Below are 20151 nucleotides of genomic sequence, written 5' to 3'. Positions count from 1 at the left end.
TACAAACTTGACTCAATTAAAAACAATTCTTTATGTTTTTTTTATAATTCACAGACATTTTCACCACAATCAGATAGTTGACACCCAATCAGTTTGGGCTGAATTTCTTTTATTTATGCTACTTTGTGTGAATCTACGAGTCCTGTCACACAGAGCAAGAAACTGACTGAGGTTACAGGTGGTGATGGCAGGAGAATCCAGGTATCCAGCAGGTTCCTGACCTCACTGTGAGCATGCAACTTGGAATTAGGAGCCCCTGGAACTCAGAAAACCCTTAGGGGTCATTTTTTCTACCTTCTCATTTTGTCAGCTGCGGAAACTGAGCCCCAAAGAGCTTAGGTGACTTGGGAAATGGTGTGTAAATTTAGGAAAGTGTATGAGAAAGAAAAGAACTCAGCAATGTCAACTTCCCTGAAGCCAGCCCTATCTGGGATCTCTGAATTGCTTTCTCTTCCCACCAAGTTTCCACAGTAGGCTCCCAGCTCCATAAGAACAGGCACAGAGGGTGCTTAACTCCTTTCTCAGCCTTCCTCTCTTGCCCTTCCCAAGGAGGTACTCTGCACACATACAGAAAATGCAAATATTTGTTGAATGCTTGCAAAGGAGCTCATAACATAGAGGCTTGAGACACATTCAAAATTAAGAAATATGGGGCAAGTTGAAAACAAATGTATTACAGAACCAAGTAAGAGATCATCACCAATTGTATGTTAAGAATCCTACATATCTAAGGTAGAAAGATCCCCAAAACCTGAGGTACAGAGGGAAATAAAATCGGTTTCAAAATTTCCCACATCCATACACCAAGAAAACACACCTATCATTTTAGATGGGTGGGGAAGCAGGGATAAAGGTATATCTATTCCCAATAATGAGACTGCAGATAATTTATTGTTTAGGAGTCTTCATTGAGAGGTGTTACAGAACATAATCAGCATTACAAGAAGCACAGGGAGGCTTCATAATTACAACTGTCACCATGGATGGAATTCTTCCGGCAATGCTAATATATGTTTTTACTATTACCACAGAAACCAAAGTGTTTGGCATTATTACATTTATTTCACCTAAGGCAACTAAGTTTCAATGAAGTTAAGGAAATTCCTCATGGTCATATTCCTGGTGGATCCCAAACAGAATGATTTGTTCATTTTAAGTTCTATGATGTGAACAAGTCAGATATGCAGCATCCAGTTTTTTTGGTAATGCAATAAAATCAGATGTTGCCACAAAAAAAGGTACAGTAATCTAGCAAAATAATAATGCAGGATGTCCAGCTTAAGTTTGAATTTCAGATCAACCTCAGATGAAATTTCAGCCTCTGAATTCAACTTTAACTGCTTTTCTGTGTTTTATCTGGCAACCCAATCTCAAGGTACAGGTTAAGAGTATAGAGTACCTAGAAAGAAGAGTAACTCTATATACTTTAGACAAACTTCTGGACATATGACTTATTTCAACCCAGGATCCTGAAAGGTATGACAGTGAGTTCAAGATGACATTCCCAGACAAGAGTCTGTACTTCAGCTTTCTTTTGCCAGTTAAATATGGAACTTTCTTAAATTAGAAAAAACATTTATCAGAAATAATCTAAAGATCATGGATTTGAGTGATTTTTATTAACTTCCCATTTTATATTTCCTGTTCGTCTACAATATGCTTCTGTCTACTTTGATAATAAGAAAATAATATTACTGAAGATAATATAAACGTGAAAGAAATCTTAGAACTGAAAAATTTTGTTTTATTTTAATGGCAATTTGGATAAGGCATTCCAAAAAAAAAAATATGTGAATATTTAGATAGTAAGGCTGAACAATTATTAAATAAAATACAATAAATTGTAGCATGATGGAACAAGATTTACTACTGATTTTATGTATGTGGGGATAGGAATGTTTTTTGGGGGCTTTGGTTTTTTGGGTTTTTTTTCATAACAGGTGGTTGAACCCAGAGGCACTTTACCACTGACCTACATCCCTAGCCCTTTTTTATGTCTAATTTTGACACAAAGCCTTGCTAAGTTCCCCAGCCTGGCCTCAAACTTGCAACCCTCCTACCTCAGCCTCCCGAGTCCCCGAGATTATAGGTGCTTGCCACTGTACCCAGTTCTCAGAGTGTTCTTTGAGATGACACCAAAATTTAACTCTAAAACTTCCAGTTCGAAGTTCAAAATGTAAATTACCCATGAGGAATGAGAAAAAGAACAAAACAGAGAATCAAAAGCATTGTGAAGGGGAAAAAAAAATCCTACGCTGTAACAGAACAAAACAAAATGGGGGAGGGCTGGTAAACTTTTTTTTCTGGGCAGTTGTATCCACCTAGAATTAGGAAAACAGAAGTAAAGTTACAGATGGAGCCCGAGGGCTGACTACCCTGGACATTCCTTCTATTCCCACTTCAGAACAGGTGCAGAGGCAAATCCCAGCACCCACCCCAGAAGTCAGGAGAGCTGCGAACTCAGGCGTGTGCATGCGTCAACAGAAGCGCTGGTCCCTGTTGTGCAAGTCTTGCTGGGGAGTTTGCTTGGGATGGGCATTTGGTACCTCACGTGCTTCCAGAACCTGGAATTCAGAGACCGTTTATTGGCCACGTGATCTTCCCTCCATTTGATGGTGCCCTGCACTTTCACAAGGTGCTTGAGGGAATCTTGAAGGTCATCCACCTGCAGTCCACCTGTCTCTCCCGGAGCCTCCATTTCTATTAGAATCACCTTGGAGTCGTTCCGGATGAGGGCGCTGTGCAGGGCAATCTCCTGCTCGTAGGAAAACTCTTTGTTGTGTGTGATGTGAGGAGCCAGGATAAACACGTGTCGCCTGCTTTTTCTCAGGTTGGTTTCCACTGCCGTGGCTGCATCTGGTCAGGTGAGAAACAGATTGGGGATCTCCTATCATTGCCTTTTTGATAGTCTAATAGTGGAGGTTGTTCTGAACATTAAAAAATATTCTTAGTGTTGTAATCTGGCATGAGATTCTGATCACTGATCAAATAACTTATTCAGAAAGTGGGAATGAACTTGGATAGAGAACCAACCCATTTTTTTTTTCTTCTTTCTCCCATCACCATCAAAACATCCACCCAATGCCCTCTTTTTCACCAGGTAAAAATCAATTCTAACTAAAACGGTTCTTCCAGTGATTTGGGAATGTGGACGTATCTCACCTACTGTTTCATGGGAGATTTAGAATTATCAGAATTTTCTTCTTTGACTGTAAGAGAAGATGTGTGCATGTGTTTTAAAAGGGCTTCATATATGAACTTAAACATAATTTAACATATTAACTCACACGAGAGAGTGAAATTCCAAGAAGCCCTGCCCCCAGCCCAAGCTGATCCATGTCTCTAGGAAAGTCCTGGTTCCACTTCATACCCCAGTAATCTCTGTTGTCAGGACTGATTTGATCGAGACTAGAAAAATCTTAAGGAATATTATATCTTTTTCCAAGTCAGTGTCTAAGAAGATCAGTACCATGGTGATTTAACTATCTCTGGGTGGACTAAGAAAAACATGTAAAATACCTAATTCTCACGGCAGGAGGTAAAAATACAGTCAGGAAACACAACCATGAACAAAGCAACTCAAGATCTTTTTAGTGTAGGGGCTGAAGGCTGCAAATTCATGCAGTCTGAAGTCAAAAAATAAATATTGTGAAATATTGTTAAATGAAGATCATGAATTCAGATTCTCCATCCTGGATGGAGCGGGATGCAGAAGGGCCATAAAGGGGGTGAAAATGGAAGGTAACTAGCATAAGAATACACACAAAGCCAGGCGTGAACATTTTCTAAGGATAGAAGAGAGTCCAGTGGTGATCTGGTGGGTTTATTCTATCTGAGTGGAAGAAAGATCACAGGTTATGCCTTGAGGGAGGGGAAGGAGGAAATCATTTCAATAAGTGTGTCGTTGCCCAGTGAATGCAACACAGGCATGAGCACCAGAGAGTATCGAAACTTGGCTGGGGAGAGGTGGAACTAGAAATGAACTTGATGCACTAAGGAAGAAGAGATGAAGAGCCCATGCCCAGAGGTGGTGCACAGTGTGAGCTCACAGACAAGTGGTGTCCCCCGCCAAGGCTTGAGCACACCTGTGACATGAAAAGAGCTCTTGAAACCATCACCCATTACTTTCCACCAGTGTGGGAGAGCTGGGGAATGAAAGGGGAGCTTCCTGGAAAGAATCATATGATGTATACAGAGACAGCTTTACCTTCTCCAGGTAGCAGATCTCTTCCATAAATGCATAATTTATATCCACATTGATTTTCAAGAACATCAGGCAGAATCTGATGAACAAAGTACTCCACAGAACTGGCCTCTTCTGAATTGCTTCTGTAGTTCCGTGGATATATAACATAAGCATCATAGAGTTTTCCATCTGAAAATGAAAACAAGAAGTACAACTCCATTACTTGGTTCTAAAAATTCTCATTTTCACTTATCCGAGTACTACTTTCCTCACCAAGTTCTATGGCTGTTGGTGAATGATCCCCATCCTCCAAAATATTCTAGAACCAAGAGATGATGGCAATCCACTGCCACAAAATGTGGTATGGAAATAATAGTCTTAATCCCAAATTTCTCTTGCTATTCATTGTCTCAGACTGAATAATGGAGAACAGAAGAGATAGTGCCCAGTGTAGGTCAAGTGGTGTGGTCATGGCTGATCACTAATCTATTATGAACTATTTATAGTCATTGACATGCCTTCTCCTAGTGTCTGGTAGACCTCAGTGTCATCCATTTCCCCCCATACAGTGGTTCTCACTTATCCACAGGAAATGTGTTCCAAAATCTCAGTGGATTCCTGAAACTTCAGAAATACTGAACTCTACATATTCTAAGTGTTCCCCTATACATGCATACCTATGAAAGTTTTAAGTTATAAATCAGACACAGTAAGACATGAATCATAATAACTAATAATAAAATAGAATAACCACAGCAAAATATTATAATAAAATTGCCAGAACAGCTGTTTTTGCACTTTGGGGGCAATTATGGAGTTAAATAGAGGTTACTTGAACACAAGCACTGATATACTACAATAGTCAATCTGATAATCAAGACACTGACTAATAGGCAGGTAGCCTGTTAGTCTAGTGGATACACCAAACAAAGAGATGATTCATGATTCAAGTCCTGGGCAGGATGGTGTCAATTTTCACCACACTACTCAGAATGGTGCAGAATTTAAAGCTTGTGTTTTGTTTAGTTATAGTATTTTCATATATATATAAATTTTAACCACAGTTGACCTTGGGTAACTAAAACTACAGAAAATGAAACTAAGGATAAGGGGAAACTACTATACTTTTCTGGAAGAAGTGAAAATGCTAAAGGCTATTAATGACTAACTAGAAAATAGAGTTTCTTAAGACGTCTCAATTTCCCACAAAGAATTAGCTATAGTAGAGTATATAGAAAAATCTAACATCTGTTTGCTTACAAATGAAAGAATAATGTCCATATTTAGTAGGCAGAACTATCTTGTTTTACATATACATTATGTGCATGTGTGTATGTGTATGTGTTCATATGTGTGTATACTACTGTATGCTCACATACATATGTGTGCTCATGTGCATGTATATACTCATAAAACAACTTTCCAGGGAAAATGATCTTGCATTCTGCTGCATCTGTCTAACTTATGCATATATGCAAAACAGAAACAACTTTTTTTTTTACTGCGCTTTATTTCATAAAGTTTTACTAACACACATTTCCCAAGTATTCAAAACTTTCTGGGCTTGGGACAGATTCTGCTATTAGGGATTTAGTAGAAACAGCAAATCTAGCAAGGAGAATATTTAAGCTGTTGTCATGAATCTCAGTACCACAGAGAACATCAGAGCAGAATGGAAAATGGTCTCTGAGTAGACTCAAAAAAATTCACTAAGCCAAGTGTGGTGGTACACACCTGTAATCCCACTGACTCAAGAGGCTGAGGTAGGAGGGAGGATCACAGTTCAAGGTCAGTCAAAGCAATTTAGTGAGATCCTGTCTCAAAACTAAAAATAAAAAGGGCTGGGGATGTGGCTCAAGGGTAAAGCACTTTCGGATTTAATCCCCAATATCTCCCCCGCCCCATTTACTGATAATCTGTTCTTATGAGACCTTTTTCTTTTGAAGAAAAACTTGAAACTTGCCACTTACCATTCCTAGTTTTGTAAGGTCTAGCTACATCTCTCCAGAGCAGAATGACCTCAATCCAGAATGATTTCAGAATTATCACCAAGATATTGATTATCATTAACGAGATACTACATCCTGCAACTACATAGTAGATGTGTTGATGATCAACTACAAAGGACAGGGAGAGGAGAAGAGCAATCCTTAGTATTATGAAAACAAGATAAACAGACAAATATATGCATAGTGGCCTCCACTGGAATTATAAGAGATTCACACCAAAAATACTTCCCTGGAATTTTCATGGCTGCTTTAAACTTCAGTTCATCAACATTAATGAACCTATACTCTGTGCAAAGCACCAGGTAGTCATCACCCAGGATTCTCAAGAGCAAAAGAGACACATGTAAACTTAACTAAGCTGGGAGGTAAAAGCATGATTGTAACTGGCAGAGACATTTGAAAAAGAGCTTGCTCCATTCTGGGCAAGGCAGACTTCCTGCAGAAGATTCCTGAAGGACATGTAGGATTCAGAGACATGCAGAAACAGGAAATGACCTCCTGTCCAGGAGAATGCTGTGAGACAAAGTGCAGATAGGGGAGTCTGTTTTCTTAGGAACTGGAACAACCCAATTTGGGAAATTAGTGAAAGCTGATTACAAAGATGGGTTGGGGCTAGATTTGACCAGAGTTGAAACCCCAGGCAACACACTTGCCTTGTTCTGTTCTGAAGGTCATGGGAGCCATCAACAATGTAAGTGCTTTTCACACAAGATTAATCGGATGGCAGAAGGTTGGGTTCTGTGCAGACAGATTGCAGGTGCTCTGAGTAGTAAAGAGCACAGAATTTGTGGTACAAGATGAGGATTCAAACTCGTATAATAATGGGAGGGGAATGGACAAGCCTGGTGTTTGTGGGGCACACTAAGGAGAATGAATAAATGGGTCTGGAGGACACATGAGCTCTGATAGTTCGATGGCATAGGAAGAAAAGGTGCGGGCAGAGCCCTGGAAGTCTCTGAAGCCTATCTGATCAAGTTGAGTTGCTGGGTTCTAGATCCTTCGCCTACCCCTTCCTCCTCTGATGGCAAATATTATTTAGCCATCACTGAACTTTATCTGAGTATCCCTTGTTTCAAGAAATTCAAATGCAGCATAGTTTCCATCTTCAAGGACTTGTATCAGATGTGTACAAGCTGAACATAATAACTGGGATTTTTGTTTTTTGATACCTGGGATTGAATTCAGGGATAACTAAACCACTGAGCCACATCTCCAGCCCTATTTTGTATTTTGCTTAGAGACAGAGTCTCACTGAGTTGTTTAGTGCCTCACTTTTGCTGAGGTTGATGACTTTCACAGTATTCTTGGTGGTTTATGTTTATTTCCTTAGATTTGCCATCAATCTTGTCTTAGAAACAGCCTTGCTTAAAAATGAAAGAGAGATCAAATGAGATTTGGTTTGTTTCAATCTTAAGACTCAGTTCATGGGCTCTCACGATCAATGCTGAAAGACACTGACCTTTATTCACAGATTTCTCCCCTCTGTATGTTCATGAGCTCTCTGAGTATCCATCACTATGACATCAAGAACGATGGAGGTGAAGTGATCCAAAGCTGGGAAAAAGAACTAAAAATTGGCAGAGAGCTTACTGTCTACATTGTCATCAGTTTGAATGATAAAAACTCTCTCAGGAACTCATTTCAAAAAGATTGTCTAAACTGAGCACGGTGATATACACCTGTAATTCCAGCTACTTGAGAGGCTGAGGGAGGAGGATCACAAGTTCAAGGCCGGCCTGGGCAAGATCCAGTCTCAAAATAAAAAGGGCTAGGGATACAGCTCAGTGGTAAAGCCCCACTGGGTTCAGTCCCCAGGAGTGAGGGGAGGGGGGATTTTCTAGAGGTCCTATCTGGATGCAGTCTAAGAATGTACACTTCTTGTGGGGATTGTTGTGAGGTCCTGTGCAGGACGCTTTCAATTGGAGGAAAGAGACTGATTGACTATGTAGAAGAGAATTGGACTTCAGTATCTACCTAAGTACAATAACTTAAAAAGGTACAGGGGTCTGGGGATGTGGCTCAAGCAGTAGCGTGCTCACCTGGCATGCACAGGACACTGGGTTCGATCGTCAGCACCACACAAAAATAAAAAATAAGGATGTTGTGTTCACCGAAAACTAAAAAATAAATATTAAAAAATTCTCTTTCTCTCTTAAAAAGAAAAAAAAAAGGTACAGGACAATCTTGCATGTGATGAATAAACACTCAACACTCCCAGCAAGTGTTTATAAATAGAAAAATGTCACTGTGTTTGAATCCTGGCTTCATGATTGTAGTAATCTATAGTACTTAGCAAGTTATTTGGCTCTTTACGCTTTTGTTTCCTCATCTATAACATTAGATGACAATAACATTCTCTCCCTTGTGGGGTATTGAGAGAATAAATGAGAAATTTAATTGTAAAATAACCAGACAGGACCTGGGACAACAAACAATGCATACGTGTGTGTTATTAATATTATGATCATCAAATATTTATTTAGTAGTATATAATAATATGGAGACATAGGATTTTGTTTGTTATTTAAGTTCAAAAGATGCTGTAGTTCCAGAAGTAAAGGTATAGCAGTAGAGACAATTTTTGTTTGATTTACACAGTCATTGAAACAGAGTATAACTGTTGATTTGAACAAAACCGATAAAATACAAATAAACTAGAAACTACAAAATCACACACACAAAGAAAAAAGGTAACATGAACAAAGTTCCAATACACAAGTAATCAGAGAATATTCATGAATTGTAACATAAGCAAAGCACAGGGACAAGGACACAAAGGTGGTGCTAGGTGGGGAGTGGTGTATGGCTTCCCCTTTCCTGTAGGATCCACATGCCCACTACCACCCTGGGACATTTTGACCTGGTCCACAGCCATCCTGGGGTGACACAGTCACCACTGGCAGAAGCCTAATGTCCTCCTGAGCAGGACTGCATTTAAGCTCCTCTTCATGAGTCATGACTCTTTGTTTTATAAAAACAAATCAGAAGTTAAAATCAAAGCCATAACAAAAAACTTAAACAGAGACCTACCATGACCATATCAAATTGGTCAGTTTCTTCCCACCCCAAGCTCTTTTTCATTGTTCTGAGTGTTTGTGTGTTCATCCAGATGAATCCAGGCCATACCCTGCATGTGGGTATGAACCCAGGATCTTTGACAAATAATATGTAATTTCTACATAGCTATACTGCTACTAAGAGAGTGATGTTATGTAAACAGACCCATATTTTTCCCTTTTCTCTGGGGTCAAATACTTCACCTAATAAACAAAATGACTGTTCCTGGTACTGCAAAAGAACAAGTGCACAGGAACCTAGTGCTTATCGGGATATTCGCCTCGATGACACTGCAGGCAGAGACTGATGGAAGGAGTGGACCATGGGGTCATCTGCCCCTGCCGAGAGCATCTTGTCATTGAGAAGAGTTAGTGCTATCTGGGTGTGGTGACAATCAGAAGCACAGTGACTCACAGGCAGCTTTATTATTGATTTGACTCCTCGGTACACAGCAGCATCCCTTTGTGGTCTGCACCTAAGTAGGAATGGCCGAGGAAGCAGTCACAGGTAGAAGAGGAGCCCACCGAGAAGCAGGAGGAGGAGAAGCAGGAGAGGAGGAGGAGGACGAAGGGGAAGAGGTAAGGAGGAGGAAAATGGGAGGAGGGGGAAGAGGACAGAGAGCAGTAAAGAAGGTTCCTAGCAAATGGAAATATTCTGAAAAGACCAGAGCCCGAGGGTCAGCACAGGAGAAGCGTGTTCTATGAGACAGGCCATTTCCATAGTCATGATGGAGTCCCTGGAACCAAACTGCAGGACGCTGTCCTCTTAAGAAAACGATTTCAGCTTACAGTTGACAGAGCAGACGCAGGTGACCAAAGCCTCAGACACTCCTTACTTGGCTTTTTCCTTCTCAGTCTTATGGTATTCCTTATCATTCCATGCAGGTTCAGGGCCAGACAGTTGTACTCCAAGGACAAATCCTCTTTCTTCACATCAGTTATTCTTAAAACTGTGCTCAGACATATCAGCTCATTGCTAAAACTGAGAAGGCAATTTGTTACCTTTTGGGGAGGGAGGGTGGGTGGAGTTTACTGGGTATTGATCTCAGGGGCACTCAACCACTAAGCCACATCCCCAGCCCTATTTTGTATTTTATTTAGAGTTGGGGTCTCACTGAGTTGCTTAGCGCCTCGCTGTTGCTGAGGCTGGCTTTGAACTCACGGTCCTCCTGCCTCAGCCTCCGGAGCCCTTGGGATTACAGAATGCCCAGCAACTTGTTACTTTTAATGTTTTCTCTGCAGGTGCCAATAATGAGGGAGAAGAAGGAGATGTTTCAACTTGGATATAAAAATACCTTTCATTTTGGCCTTCCTCCTCTTGAATTCTTGCTTCACCAAAGTCTCTCACTTTGGTTTTGTTAATCTGCCACAGGACGGCAGCCAAGAACTGAGAGCCTTTTCCAAAGCAAGCAGAGCAAGTTATGTTTGCTGTTTTTCCTAGATGAGAAGTAAAGGAATTCACCAGTAAAATTAAATTATGCATGTAGTATCTAATTTCACTTAATGTGAAAAATGTTGGCAGAACATCTGATGTGGTCTCTAGAGCACCTTCTCTCTTCGCCCTCTTTGCCTCCTCCCTTCTCCCTAGACTCTTTATGTCACTCTCAATTAAACTGGAAGCTCAGCTCCCACCACTGTCTCACCTCAGAGGAAACTAAAGGGGCAGATGATCTAGCTTCACAGCCTCCCATGATAATGTAGGATTTCTCCTTACTAGAAACTGGAGTTTCTTTTTAACTGTTTCTTCTACAGTTTTCCCCTCCCACCTGAATTTTCTTCATCTATCCATAATCTACCTTTGGAGACAAAACCACATTTTACACAACTCAGTGATCATCTGGAACTTGATCATCCATGAAGAGCACTCCCGAGTGCTCCACCCCAAATCCCTAACCGTGAGACTTCTCCCTGCGGAACTGAAAGACGCTGTTTGATCCTGGGTGTGTGTTCAACCATCCTTAGCCTGAGCCCTTGGCTCCCAAAGGAAGCTGTGTTAAAAAGAAGTCAACTAAGGAGAGATGAGGACCGCAGAGCCTCTGGGAGGTGGTCATGGTGTAAGTTAATAATTAGAACACAAAGTATGGCCATGTTCAAATAGAAAGACTGACAAAGAGACCCATGAGGACAGAGGGACAAACCTCTGGCTATGGCTATCAAACATGGCACAAGAAAAAGATGTCCTGGACTGGGGTAGATGGAGGAGGCTTGGATCCTGCTCTTCCTCAGGAAGGAGGGTAGTGTGAGGGAATCACACAGAAGAAATTTATGAGCTTAGTCTTGAGAGAGGGGACAGAGGCACAACGTGGTGGCAGTAGGGAAGAATGTGGGAAGTGGTGCTCATCAGAGAGCAACCCAGAGGGGTGGTGAGTGTGCAGGGCTAATGGCTACAGACAGGCCATGAGGCAGGGGAGGCCACGTCATGAGGACACTTGTTCCACATGCTGAGATCTTCAAATGGTGCCCACTTCTAATGAGAACCTGGAAAGGCAGTGGTGGAAGAACCAGGTCCGTATTCTCATTCTTTTTCTATCATTTATTATCCATGAACTTGGGCATGCCCTTCAGCATCTCTGTTTTCTCAAAAGTCAAGTGGAAACAATGTCTGTCTCCTGTACAGAAGTAACAATAAAACAGACCTATACAGGAAAGCACCATAAATTCCAAAGCACAAAACAGATGTAAATGTCGCATATTGCTGCAATAGTGGTCCCTATTTTCAGCAGGTGCCTGGGGCTGGTGTTTCCACACTGTCATCTTATACTCCTTAAGGTACACTTGCTAATCAGCTGACTATATCTAGAGGAATTCAGATCGGGGGTCATAAGGAAGAATTTTTTTCAGTCAACACAGCATTCATATAATTTTCTTACCTATTTCCACTTCCTGTGTTTCATTGTATGGAGGGGCTATAATTGTGGGAAACATAGAAAAGCCTTGTGTATCTTAAAATTAAAAACAAAAAGAGAATATGAGAATTAAAAGAGCATTGAATGGTCATCAATATAAAGCTTGTATTTTCATATTTCTAACTTATTTTACAAAATGTTCTCAAACTTTTCTGACTATAATCTTTGGCAACACACACTTATATACAAATGAAACAACAACAACAAAATTTAAGTAAATACTTTCTCTTACTATATTACAATGCTTTTTTTGTATTTTACTTCTCTTCAATATAAATGAAACAAATGTTGATCCAGTCTATTAAATTTATTGTGTGACCTAAAAAAACATTCAAAACCCACAAATCTACAGGATAAGCATAAAATTACAGAGAAGATGTCAAAAGACTCATAAAAAAGATGCATGCATGGGCTGGGGATGTGGCTCAAGCGGTAGCGCGCTCGCCTGGCATGCGTGCGGCCCAGGTTCGATCCTCAGCTTCACATACAAACAAATATGTTGTGTCCACTGAAAACTAAAAAATAAATATTAAAATTCCCTCTCTCTCTCTCTCTCTCTCTCTCTCTCTCTGTCTTTAAAAAAAAAAGATGCATGCAGTCCACAGGTCTCCTACTTATTGTTCTCCACCATAGTGGCCCACCCTTAGTAGGAAAAGTCTCTTCCTCTTAGGGAGTACTCACTCTGGTGGCCACTGAGGCTGAGGGACAGGGAGGCAGGTGAGTATTTTGGAGCACCCCTTCATGCTGATTTATTTCAGGGTCCTGTGTTTAAGAACTACTATAGGGATTGAAGTTAAAACCATAAAAGGAAAAAATAGAAAAGTGGTCTGGCAATACTTATGTTGTAGCGGTGGAGATCTGAAAATATCCACACAGAAATTTTTCTCCAATATTGTTTTGCTCTGAGAAAACTGCCACATGTAAATGTGCTACTTCACTGCACTATAGACCAAGCTGTGCTAAGGAGACCTCAGCTCTCTGTAGATCTGACCAGTTGTGACTGTGAAGTCTCTTCCTTAAATGGCTTTTTATAAAATTTAATATATATTTGGAAACAAAAGTATTATCTAGAAATAAGTAACTTACTTTAGGTCTTTGATGATGTCAAAAACATTGCAAACTAGGATTAAAAACCCACCCCAAAACATTTAGATACCCAACTGTACCCCTTAGAGTTAGCCCTTCATCTCTATAGATTCTACATCTATAATTTCAAACCATGGATTGAAAATTTAGGTGGAAATTTTGCTTCCTTGCTAAATATGCACAGATTTTTTTCTTTGCCATTATTCCCTAAACAATACAGAATAGCAACTATTCACATAGCATCTACATTGTATCAGGTATTGTAAGTAACCTAGGGTTGAATTCAAGGAGGAGACACACAGGATCTATGCAAATACTGATAATTTATTGCATAGATAAATGAATAGATTATATTAATGTTCTAGATGAGGGTTTGAGCATCCAGGGATTCTGGTATCTGAGGGGGTCCCTGGAACCAATACCCTGTGGATCATTGCATTGCCATTCAATAAAAGTAACTACATTATCATTCACATTGCTTTACCTTTGGAAAATTAAGTCACAAGAGAAAGAGTAGATGCGGCTTTGGATTAGTAGTGTGATATCTTCCTTGAATTTCTTAGATCTTGTTAGTGTTTGGGGATATCTCTTTGCCATAGTAGAAGATGTAGACAATAGGGTGAAAGAAGAAGAACAAGGAAGGACAAAGTGCAGGAAACTCAACAAGAAAGGCACAACTCTTCCCATGTTATCTTTGTTAACACATCCTGTTTTGCCCAAGTTAGAAGCTTACGTGTAACCGTGAAGGATCTGGTCGCTGTCACACTGTAACTGACTCCATTTTCAGTGTGTATAAATTTACAGGTGTAATCACCTTCGTCATCACTCCTTACATTGTTGATGAGCAAAAATGACTTGTGTGTCCTATACCTTGATCCCTGGAGAGCTTCACAATTCTAAAACAAAAGTTCCATTCCCTTTTCAGTAATTTTGGACTTTTATCTATTTTTGTGTATTTCACCACTCCCCGCCCTCCAAAAAAAATTTCCTTTTACCTTAAACCACTCCAGAGGTGCTGTCCAATTGTAGAGGTCAATTGTAGGACAAGAAATTCTGGAATTTTTTGCTGATCCAGATACTGTTGAATACATTAAATAATCTGGAATTTTGCAATCTGGTTGTTTTTTATATATGGTGACATTTGCAAAGCCAGTCTTATTCAAGGTGGGACTATTAAAATAAGCCAGACCAAAAAAAAAAGTTACTCAGAATTGTAAAATAACAAGTCAACTCTAGCCTTCGCTTGATATTATTTTTCTCCATAAAATAATAATTGATAGTGGTTCCTTTCTTAGGGGAAAATAAAACATTTAAATGTAGAGTTTTGACACCATGAAGTTTTTATTTCTCTTGAGGAAAAAAAAAAAACATTACACCTATTTCAGCTCCAAAATGACGACTTCATATACTACGTCTGCTGTAAAAGCATGATCCCAATATGATCATGATGACGAGTACTAATTGAAAGTACGTGCCTGTCATGGTGGTAAGCATTTTTCATACCTTATCTCATTTTATTCTCACAATGATGCTTCGAGGTAGATTATATTATCACATGTATTTTACAGAAGAGGAAACTAACAGGAAGAGAAGCAGCTTGCTGGTGTCACACAGCTAGCTAGGACTAGGTTGTGAACTTGAAACTGGTAGGGGATCAGAGGCATGTAACTATACTCAGGCTATCTTTTGAATGTAGCTTATCTAATGTTTTGTAGGTCAAGAATATGGGCATGAATTCAATGTGTAACACTTTATATATGGACTAGTGATCTATAGCCCATGCAACCTCACACAACCCTCCTTGGCTGACCTCTAAGATTTAAGGTCTGGCCAGTTGCCCCTTTTCACCCACCCAAATCTCCATGATGCCAAAAGTCTAGGTTACTGGGTTTTGTGCCAGTGGATTCTTCCTTCCAGCCAAGAGGGAGCAATTGCTCTTGGTTCTTTTGGTAACTGGGAAAGCTAGTTCTTTTTCTAATTGGGGTACCAATGAATCCCTATCCAAAGAGTTGGCGCATCCCCCCACCCCCCGCCCCAAGCTGGTGGTGTTCCTAGAGTTACTCTTTTATCCAAATCACTTTATAAATTCAGCTGTTCCACAACAGAGTAGAGAAGGAAGACAGGTGAGAGTGGAACAGACTCCCAACTACTAACAAAAGAGAAGGGAGCTCAAAGACAATGTTGGCTTCCTGGATAATACCTTCTGATGATGCAAGTGTAAATTCCAGAATCATCCACGCTGGCTGGGAGAAACTTAAGATGTTCCCCTGAGGCAAACACACGATTTTTTTTCTGGGTGGGAATAATCTCATTTGTTTTTGAGTAATACCATTCTACAGGGGAAAGGTGTGCTCTTCTTTTTGGACATCTCACAATCAGAGCCTCATTTTCTAGGCCCCAGAATGGTTTATCTGCAAATAAAGAACACAGACATGATCAAATGAAATGATATAATTCTTATACTCTTAATATTTCCATCTAGGATTAAATTTAACAATGGGTCACATATATTGACATTTTAAGAAACAATAAGTCAATGAGTAAAATCTTTAATGAAGTGTTCTACTGAGTACCACAGATCAGTGAAGTCATTTGGATCCAAATTCACCCTACTGTTCCCGTGGAAAAGCAACCGTCTACCTAAACAGATATGTCAGTCAACAAATGCTTATAAATTAAAAGTTAAAAGTTAAAATTCTGATGTATTTGAATATTTACATCTAAAATCATGATTTATTCATTATGGAGAATTTCTTCTGATAGTTTTGCAAATGCTTTCTAGTTTACAATTTAGCCAGAACAATTAGAAGTAAGCAATTTAAAACAAGGCACATGCTCTTGGAATTAATTTGTTTGTATTAGTTGAAAAGCAATACTTACAACCATTAGCTTCTATGAAGTGGATGGGAACTGTTAGAATTGCCAAGATCCAAAGGCCCAGTCTCTGTTTATCAACCCAGGGCAAGTGTCGGTGACTGACTGTAGAGGTTGCACCAGATACATGAATGGTACAGGCTGGGGAAGGTCTCCACAAGGCCATTGGTTGTTCTACTTAAGATTTACAGTCAGGAAGAGTATCCAAAGCCTCTACTGAAAAATATATTATACAAAACCAGAAGAAAAATAATTATTTAGTCATTATTTTTACTGGTTCAAGGCTACCAAGGAGAAAAAAATTGATCAACAGATTTATTAAGTACACATGTATAATAGCAGATTTCAGACATGCAATATTGCATTTATTCCTTTTGAACTTTGGTAACTGGGAAAGTTACCTCAATGATCATGCTATCTCACAATTATATTTTACTAGTCTCATGAGAATGTCCTCAAAGAATTTAAGTGAAGAGCAAAGAAAAGGAATGTTTATTAAAAAAAAAACCATAAAATTCAAAAGACTCTAGAAAGTGGAATATTATATAAAATGGCAAACATTTTCACAGGCTAGAGGAATTGTGCACACACATGTTAATGCACACTCCAGCACATGTGGAGATAATCATCACAAAGCAACTAAGGGAGAGAGAGAGAGAGAGAGAGAGAGAGAGAGAGAGAGAGAGAGAGCGCCAAAACCTCAAAAATTTGTCCCTGCCTTAGCTTGTCCCCAAGAGCCACCAAAGGCTCTCTAAGAATAGTTGAAGGGTTGTAAACAACAAGAAATTACTTTCCTTGTTACTTTCAGTAAGAGAATCATTTATGATATTTTCTTTCGTTGGGGAGAGGTGTAATCAATATAGAAATTTACATGCATGTTAATAAACACAACCACCCTTAAGAAAGCTCGTTCCTTTCAACATGAATTATTGATACTTTCCTGACTACAAACTTTAGATAAGTAATTCATGCTTACCTAGACTGAAGGACTGAAGGGAGCCAGGTCCAGGTCAAGGACTGAGCTAAGAATGACTTCTTGCCCTTTAGCTCCTTCCTGGACACACTCTCTTCTATTTTAAACACTCAAAGACATCTTGCAACTAGCCACTCCCTCACACCCTGAAATTTGATCTTCAGCCAAAATCATGACTCAGTTAAAAAAATGTCAGTGTATCACCGTCTAAGAATCTGTGAGCTTGATACATATTTAAAAAGAATGACAACTTTGAAAAATCCCCTTTAAAGGGAACACGGAACACTCAAATCAGTTCCCTGTGTTTTAGCACTCATTACTCAGGCTGAATAATAGATAATGTTTGTTTCCCTGGTATTGTTTCGCTTTTCCTTCCAAATGATCTTGAATCTATGGACCTATGAACTGTCCTTCCAGATATTCCCTAATGCCTCATTTGACAGATGCTGTTTAGGAAGGCCCCGTCAGCTGTGCTGGAGAATTTTGAAAACAAACAAACAAAAAAGTGGGGGGAGGAATAAGCCTTGAGAAGCAAGCATGACTTCATTATTACTTAGAAATGTTTTTTTCTGTGGTCCAGAGTGTGACAATCTTATCCAAAAATAGGGCCCGGCTTCTCAGATTTCAATCCAAATAATACTCTCAGCTTGGATGGAAAATAAGGACGTTTTTCTAAGGAGTTTAGAGAAGTAGAGGAAGATTGTGAATAAGAAGTTCTCTTCGTGGCATTTACAGGTAAATGGATGGAGTTGGAGAAGATAATGCTGAGTGAGGCTAGCCAATCCCCAAAAAAACCAAATGCCGAATGTTTTCTTTGATATAAGGAGGCTGATTCATAGTGGGATAGGGAAAGGGAGTATTGGAGGAATAGACAAACTCTAGACAGGGCAGATGGGTGGGAGGGGAAGGGAGGGGGCATGGGGTAATTAATGATGGTGGAATGTGATGGTCATCATTATCCAAAGTACATGTATGAGGACATGAATTGGTGTGCACATACTATGCATACAACCAGAGATATGAAAAATCGAGCTCTGTACATGTAATAAGAGTCGTAATGCATTCTGCTGTTATATATAAATTAAAAAAAGAAAAAGAAAAAATAAAAGAAGTTCCCTTCAGACGACAGCAAATTATCACTCTTTGCAGATCATATGATTCTATATTTAGAAGATCCAAAAAAACTCCACCAAAAGACAGCTAGAGCTAGTAAGCAATTTAGCAAAGAAGCAGGTTTAAAAATTAACATACAAAAATCAACGACTTCTCTAAATACCAACAATGAATCTGTTGAGAAAGGAATCAGGAAAACAGTTCCATTCACAGCAGCCTCAAAAAACAAGAAAAAACCTGGGAATAAATCTTACCAAGGAGGTGAAAGACCTCTGTGATGTAAATTATAGAACATTGAAGAATTAAATTGAAGGAGATCTCAGAAGATGATGGAAAGACCTCCAATGTTCATGGAAAGATAGAATTAATATTGTTAATATGTCCATTCTACCAAAAGAACACAGATTACATTGATGTAATCCCCACCACAATACCACTGACATTCCTCACAGAACTAGAAAAAACAGTCCTAAAATACATTTGAAAGAATAAAAGATCCAGAACAGCAAAAGCATTTTTAAGCCAAAAAGCAATGCTGGAGGCGTCACAATACCTGGTTTCAAACTATCCTATAGAACTATAGAAACAAAACTGTATAGCACTGGCATAAAACAGACACATAGACCAATGATACAAAATAGAAGACACAGAAACAAACCCACCCGTCTGCAGTCAGATATCTGATCTTTGAAAAAGGTGACAAAAATATACATTGGAAAAAAAAAAGACAGCTTTTTTAACAAATGGTGCTGGGAAAACTGGTTATCCCTGTGTAGGAGAATGAAACTAGACCCTTAATGCTCATTCTACACAAAAATAAGCTAAAAATGGATCAAAGACCTAGGAATTAGACCAGAAACTATGCAAGTGTGAGAAGAAAATGTCGGGCCAACACTTCAGCTTTCAGGCCAGACAATGATTTTCTCAATAGGACTCCTAAAACTCAGTAAGAAATGCAAAGAGTTAAGAAACAGGATGACATCAAATTAGAAGGTTCTGTATGGCAAAAGAAACAATTAGGAATGTAAAGAAAATACCTACAGAATGAGAGAAAATCTTTGCCAGCTTCTCTTTTGACAGAGGATTAACATCTAGAATATATAAAGAACTCACACCGTCGGTGGGATTGTAAATCAGTACAACTGCTATGTAAATCAGCATGGAGATTCCTCAAAAGACTAGGCATGGAACCACCATGTGATCCAGCTACACCACTCCTCTGTATTTATCCTGAAGAATTCAAGTCATCATACTACAGTGATACAAGCATACCCACATTTATAACAGCACAATTCACAATAGCCAAAATATTGAACCAGCCTAGGTGTCCCTCAATGGATGAATGGGTAAAGAAAATAGGGTATATATATATACACAATGGAGTTTTATTTAGCCATAAAGAAAAATGAAATTATCTCATTCACAAGAAGATGGATGGAATTAACTTTTTAGTCATCACATCTGGGAAGGATTTAGGGGCTACTTCCAGACCAACACGACAACAGAATAATAATAGCTAGCCTTTATGTAGGACTTTCTCTGTGCCATATGCAGTTCTGATTGAATCACATGTATCTCTTTATTCTCAAAATCATCCGATGGTGTGGGCACTATTATAACTATCAACCTTGTACAGACAAGGACACTGAGGAACAGAAATTAAGTAACTTGCTTAAGCTACATAACACTATGAGATAGAGCCGGGAACTTGAATCTAAAATCAGCCAGCTACAAAGACCAGATTCATCACCAGATCCTGTGGCTACCAGGTGTGGGAAATTAAGGAGGAAGTACAGCCAAAGAGACCCCTAAGTAAACGTTTTAATCCAGTTTCCAGAAGCTTCTTTGCTCCCCACAGTGGCTGGGAGCCTCTTGATATATCTTAACTGCACGAGGGTCTGGCCAGTCCTGGGACATGAGTGACAAGATCTGAGAGGAAGAGATACCA

At 39.4% G+C, this 20151-nt stretch overlaps 1 protein-coding gene across 6 annotated transcripts in view; it reads right to left on the bottom strand.

The window, feature by feature from the left end:
• Nucleotides 1-872: 872 nt before the first annotated feature.
• Il1rl1 (interleukin 1 receptor like 1) overlaps nucleotides 873-20151 on the bottom strand; it is a 32771-nt gene continuing 13492 nt past the window's right edge. For 2 of the 6 annotated variants that reach the window (XM_046420089.2, XM_046420087.2), the window contains exons 2-11: nucleotides 16124-16333; nucleotides 15444-15654; nucleotides 14239-14413; nucleotides 13977-14139; nucleotides 12122-12193; nucleotides 10547-10688; nucleotides 10088-10233; nucleotides 6157-6303; nucleotides 4208-4375; nucleotides 873-2856 (exon numbers count right to left, since the gene is read on the bottom strand). In XM_046420089.2, coding sequence (XP_046276045.1) covers nucleotides 2444-2856; nucleotides 4208-4375; nucleotides 6157-6303; nucleotides 10088-10233; nucleotides 10547-10688; nucleotides 12122-12193; nucleotides 13977-14139; nucleotides 14239-14413; nucleotides 15444-15654; nucleotides 16124-16283 — 1797 coding nt within the window. In that variant the 5' untranslated portion in view covers nucleotides 16284-16333 and the 3' untranslated portion in view covers nucleotides 873-2443. Of the gene's footprint in view, nucleotides 2857-4207; nucleotides 4376-6156; nucleotides 6304-10087; nucleotides 10234-10546; nucleotides 10689-12121; nucleotides 12194-13976; nucleotides 14140-14238; nucleotides 14414-15443; nucleotides 15655-16123; nucleotides 16334-17093; nucleotides 17223-20151 lie in introns of those variants that run through there. The other 4 variants (XM_046420091.2, XM_046420088.2, XM_046420086.2 and 1 more) reach the window with 4 other exon arrangements.

Source organism: Marmota monax, unplaced genomic scaffold, assembly GCF_021218885.2.
Source record: "Marmota monax isolate L192 unplaced genomic scaffold, Marmota_monax_Labrador192_F-V1.1 WCK01_AAM20220418_F8-fsc00178, whole genome shotgun sequence".
Taxonomy (NCBI): Eukaryota; Metazoa; Chordata; class Mammalia; order Rodentia; family Sciuridae; genus Marmota; species Marmota monax.
This window is presented reverse-complemented; position numbering and strand designations above follow the sequence as displayed.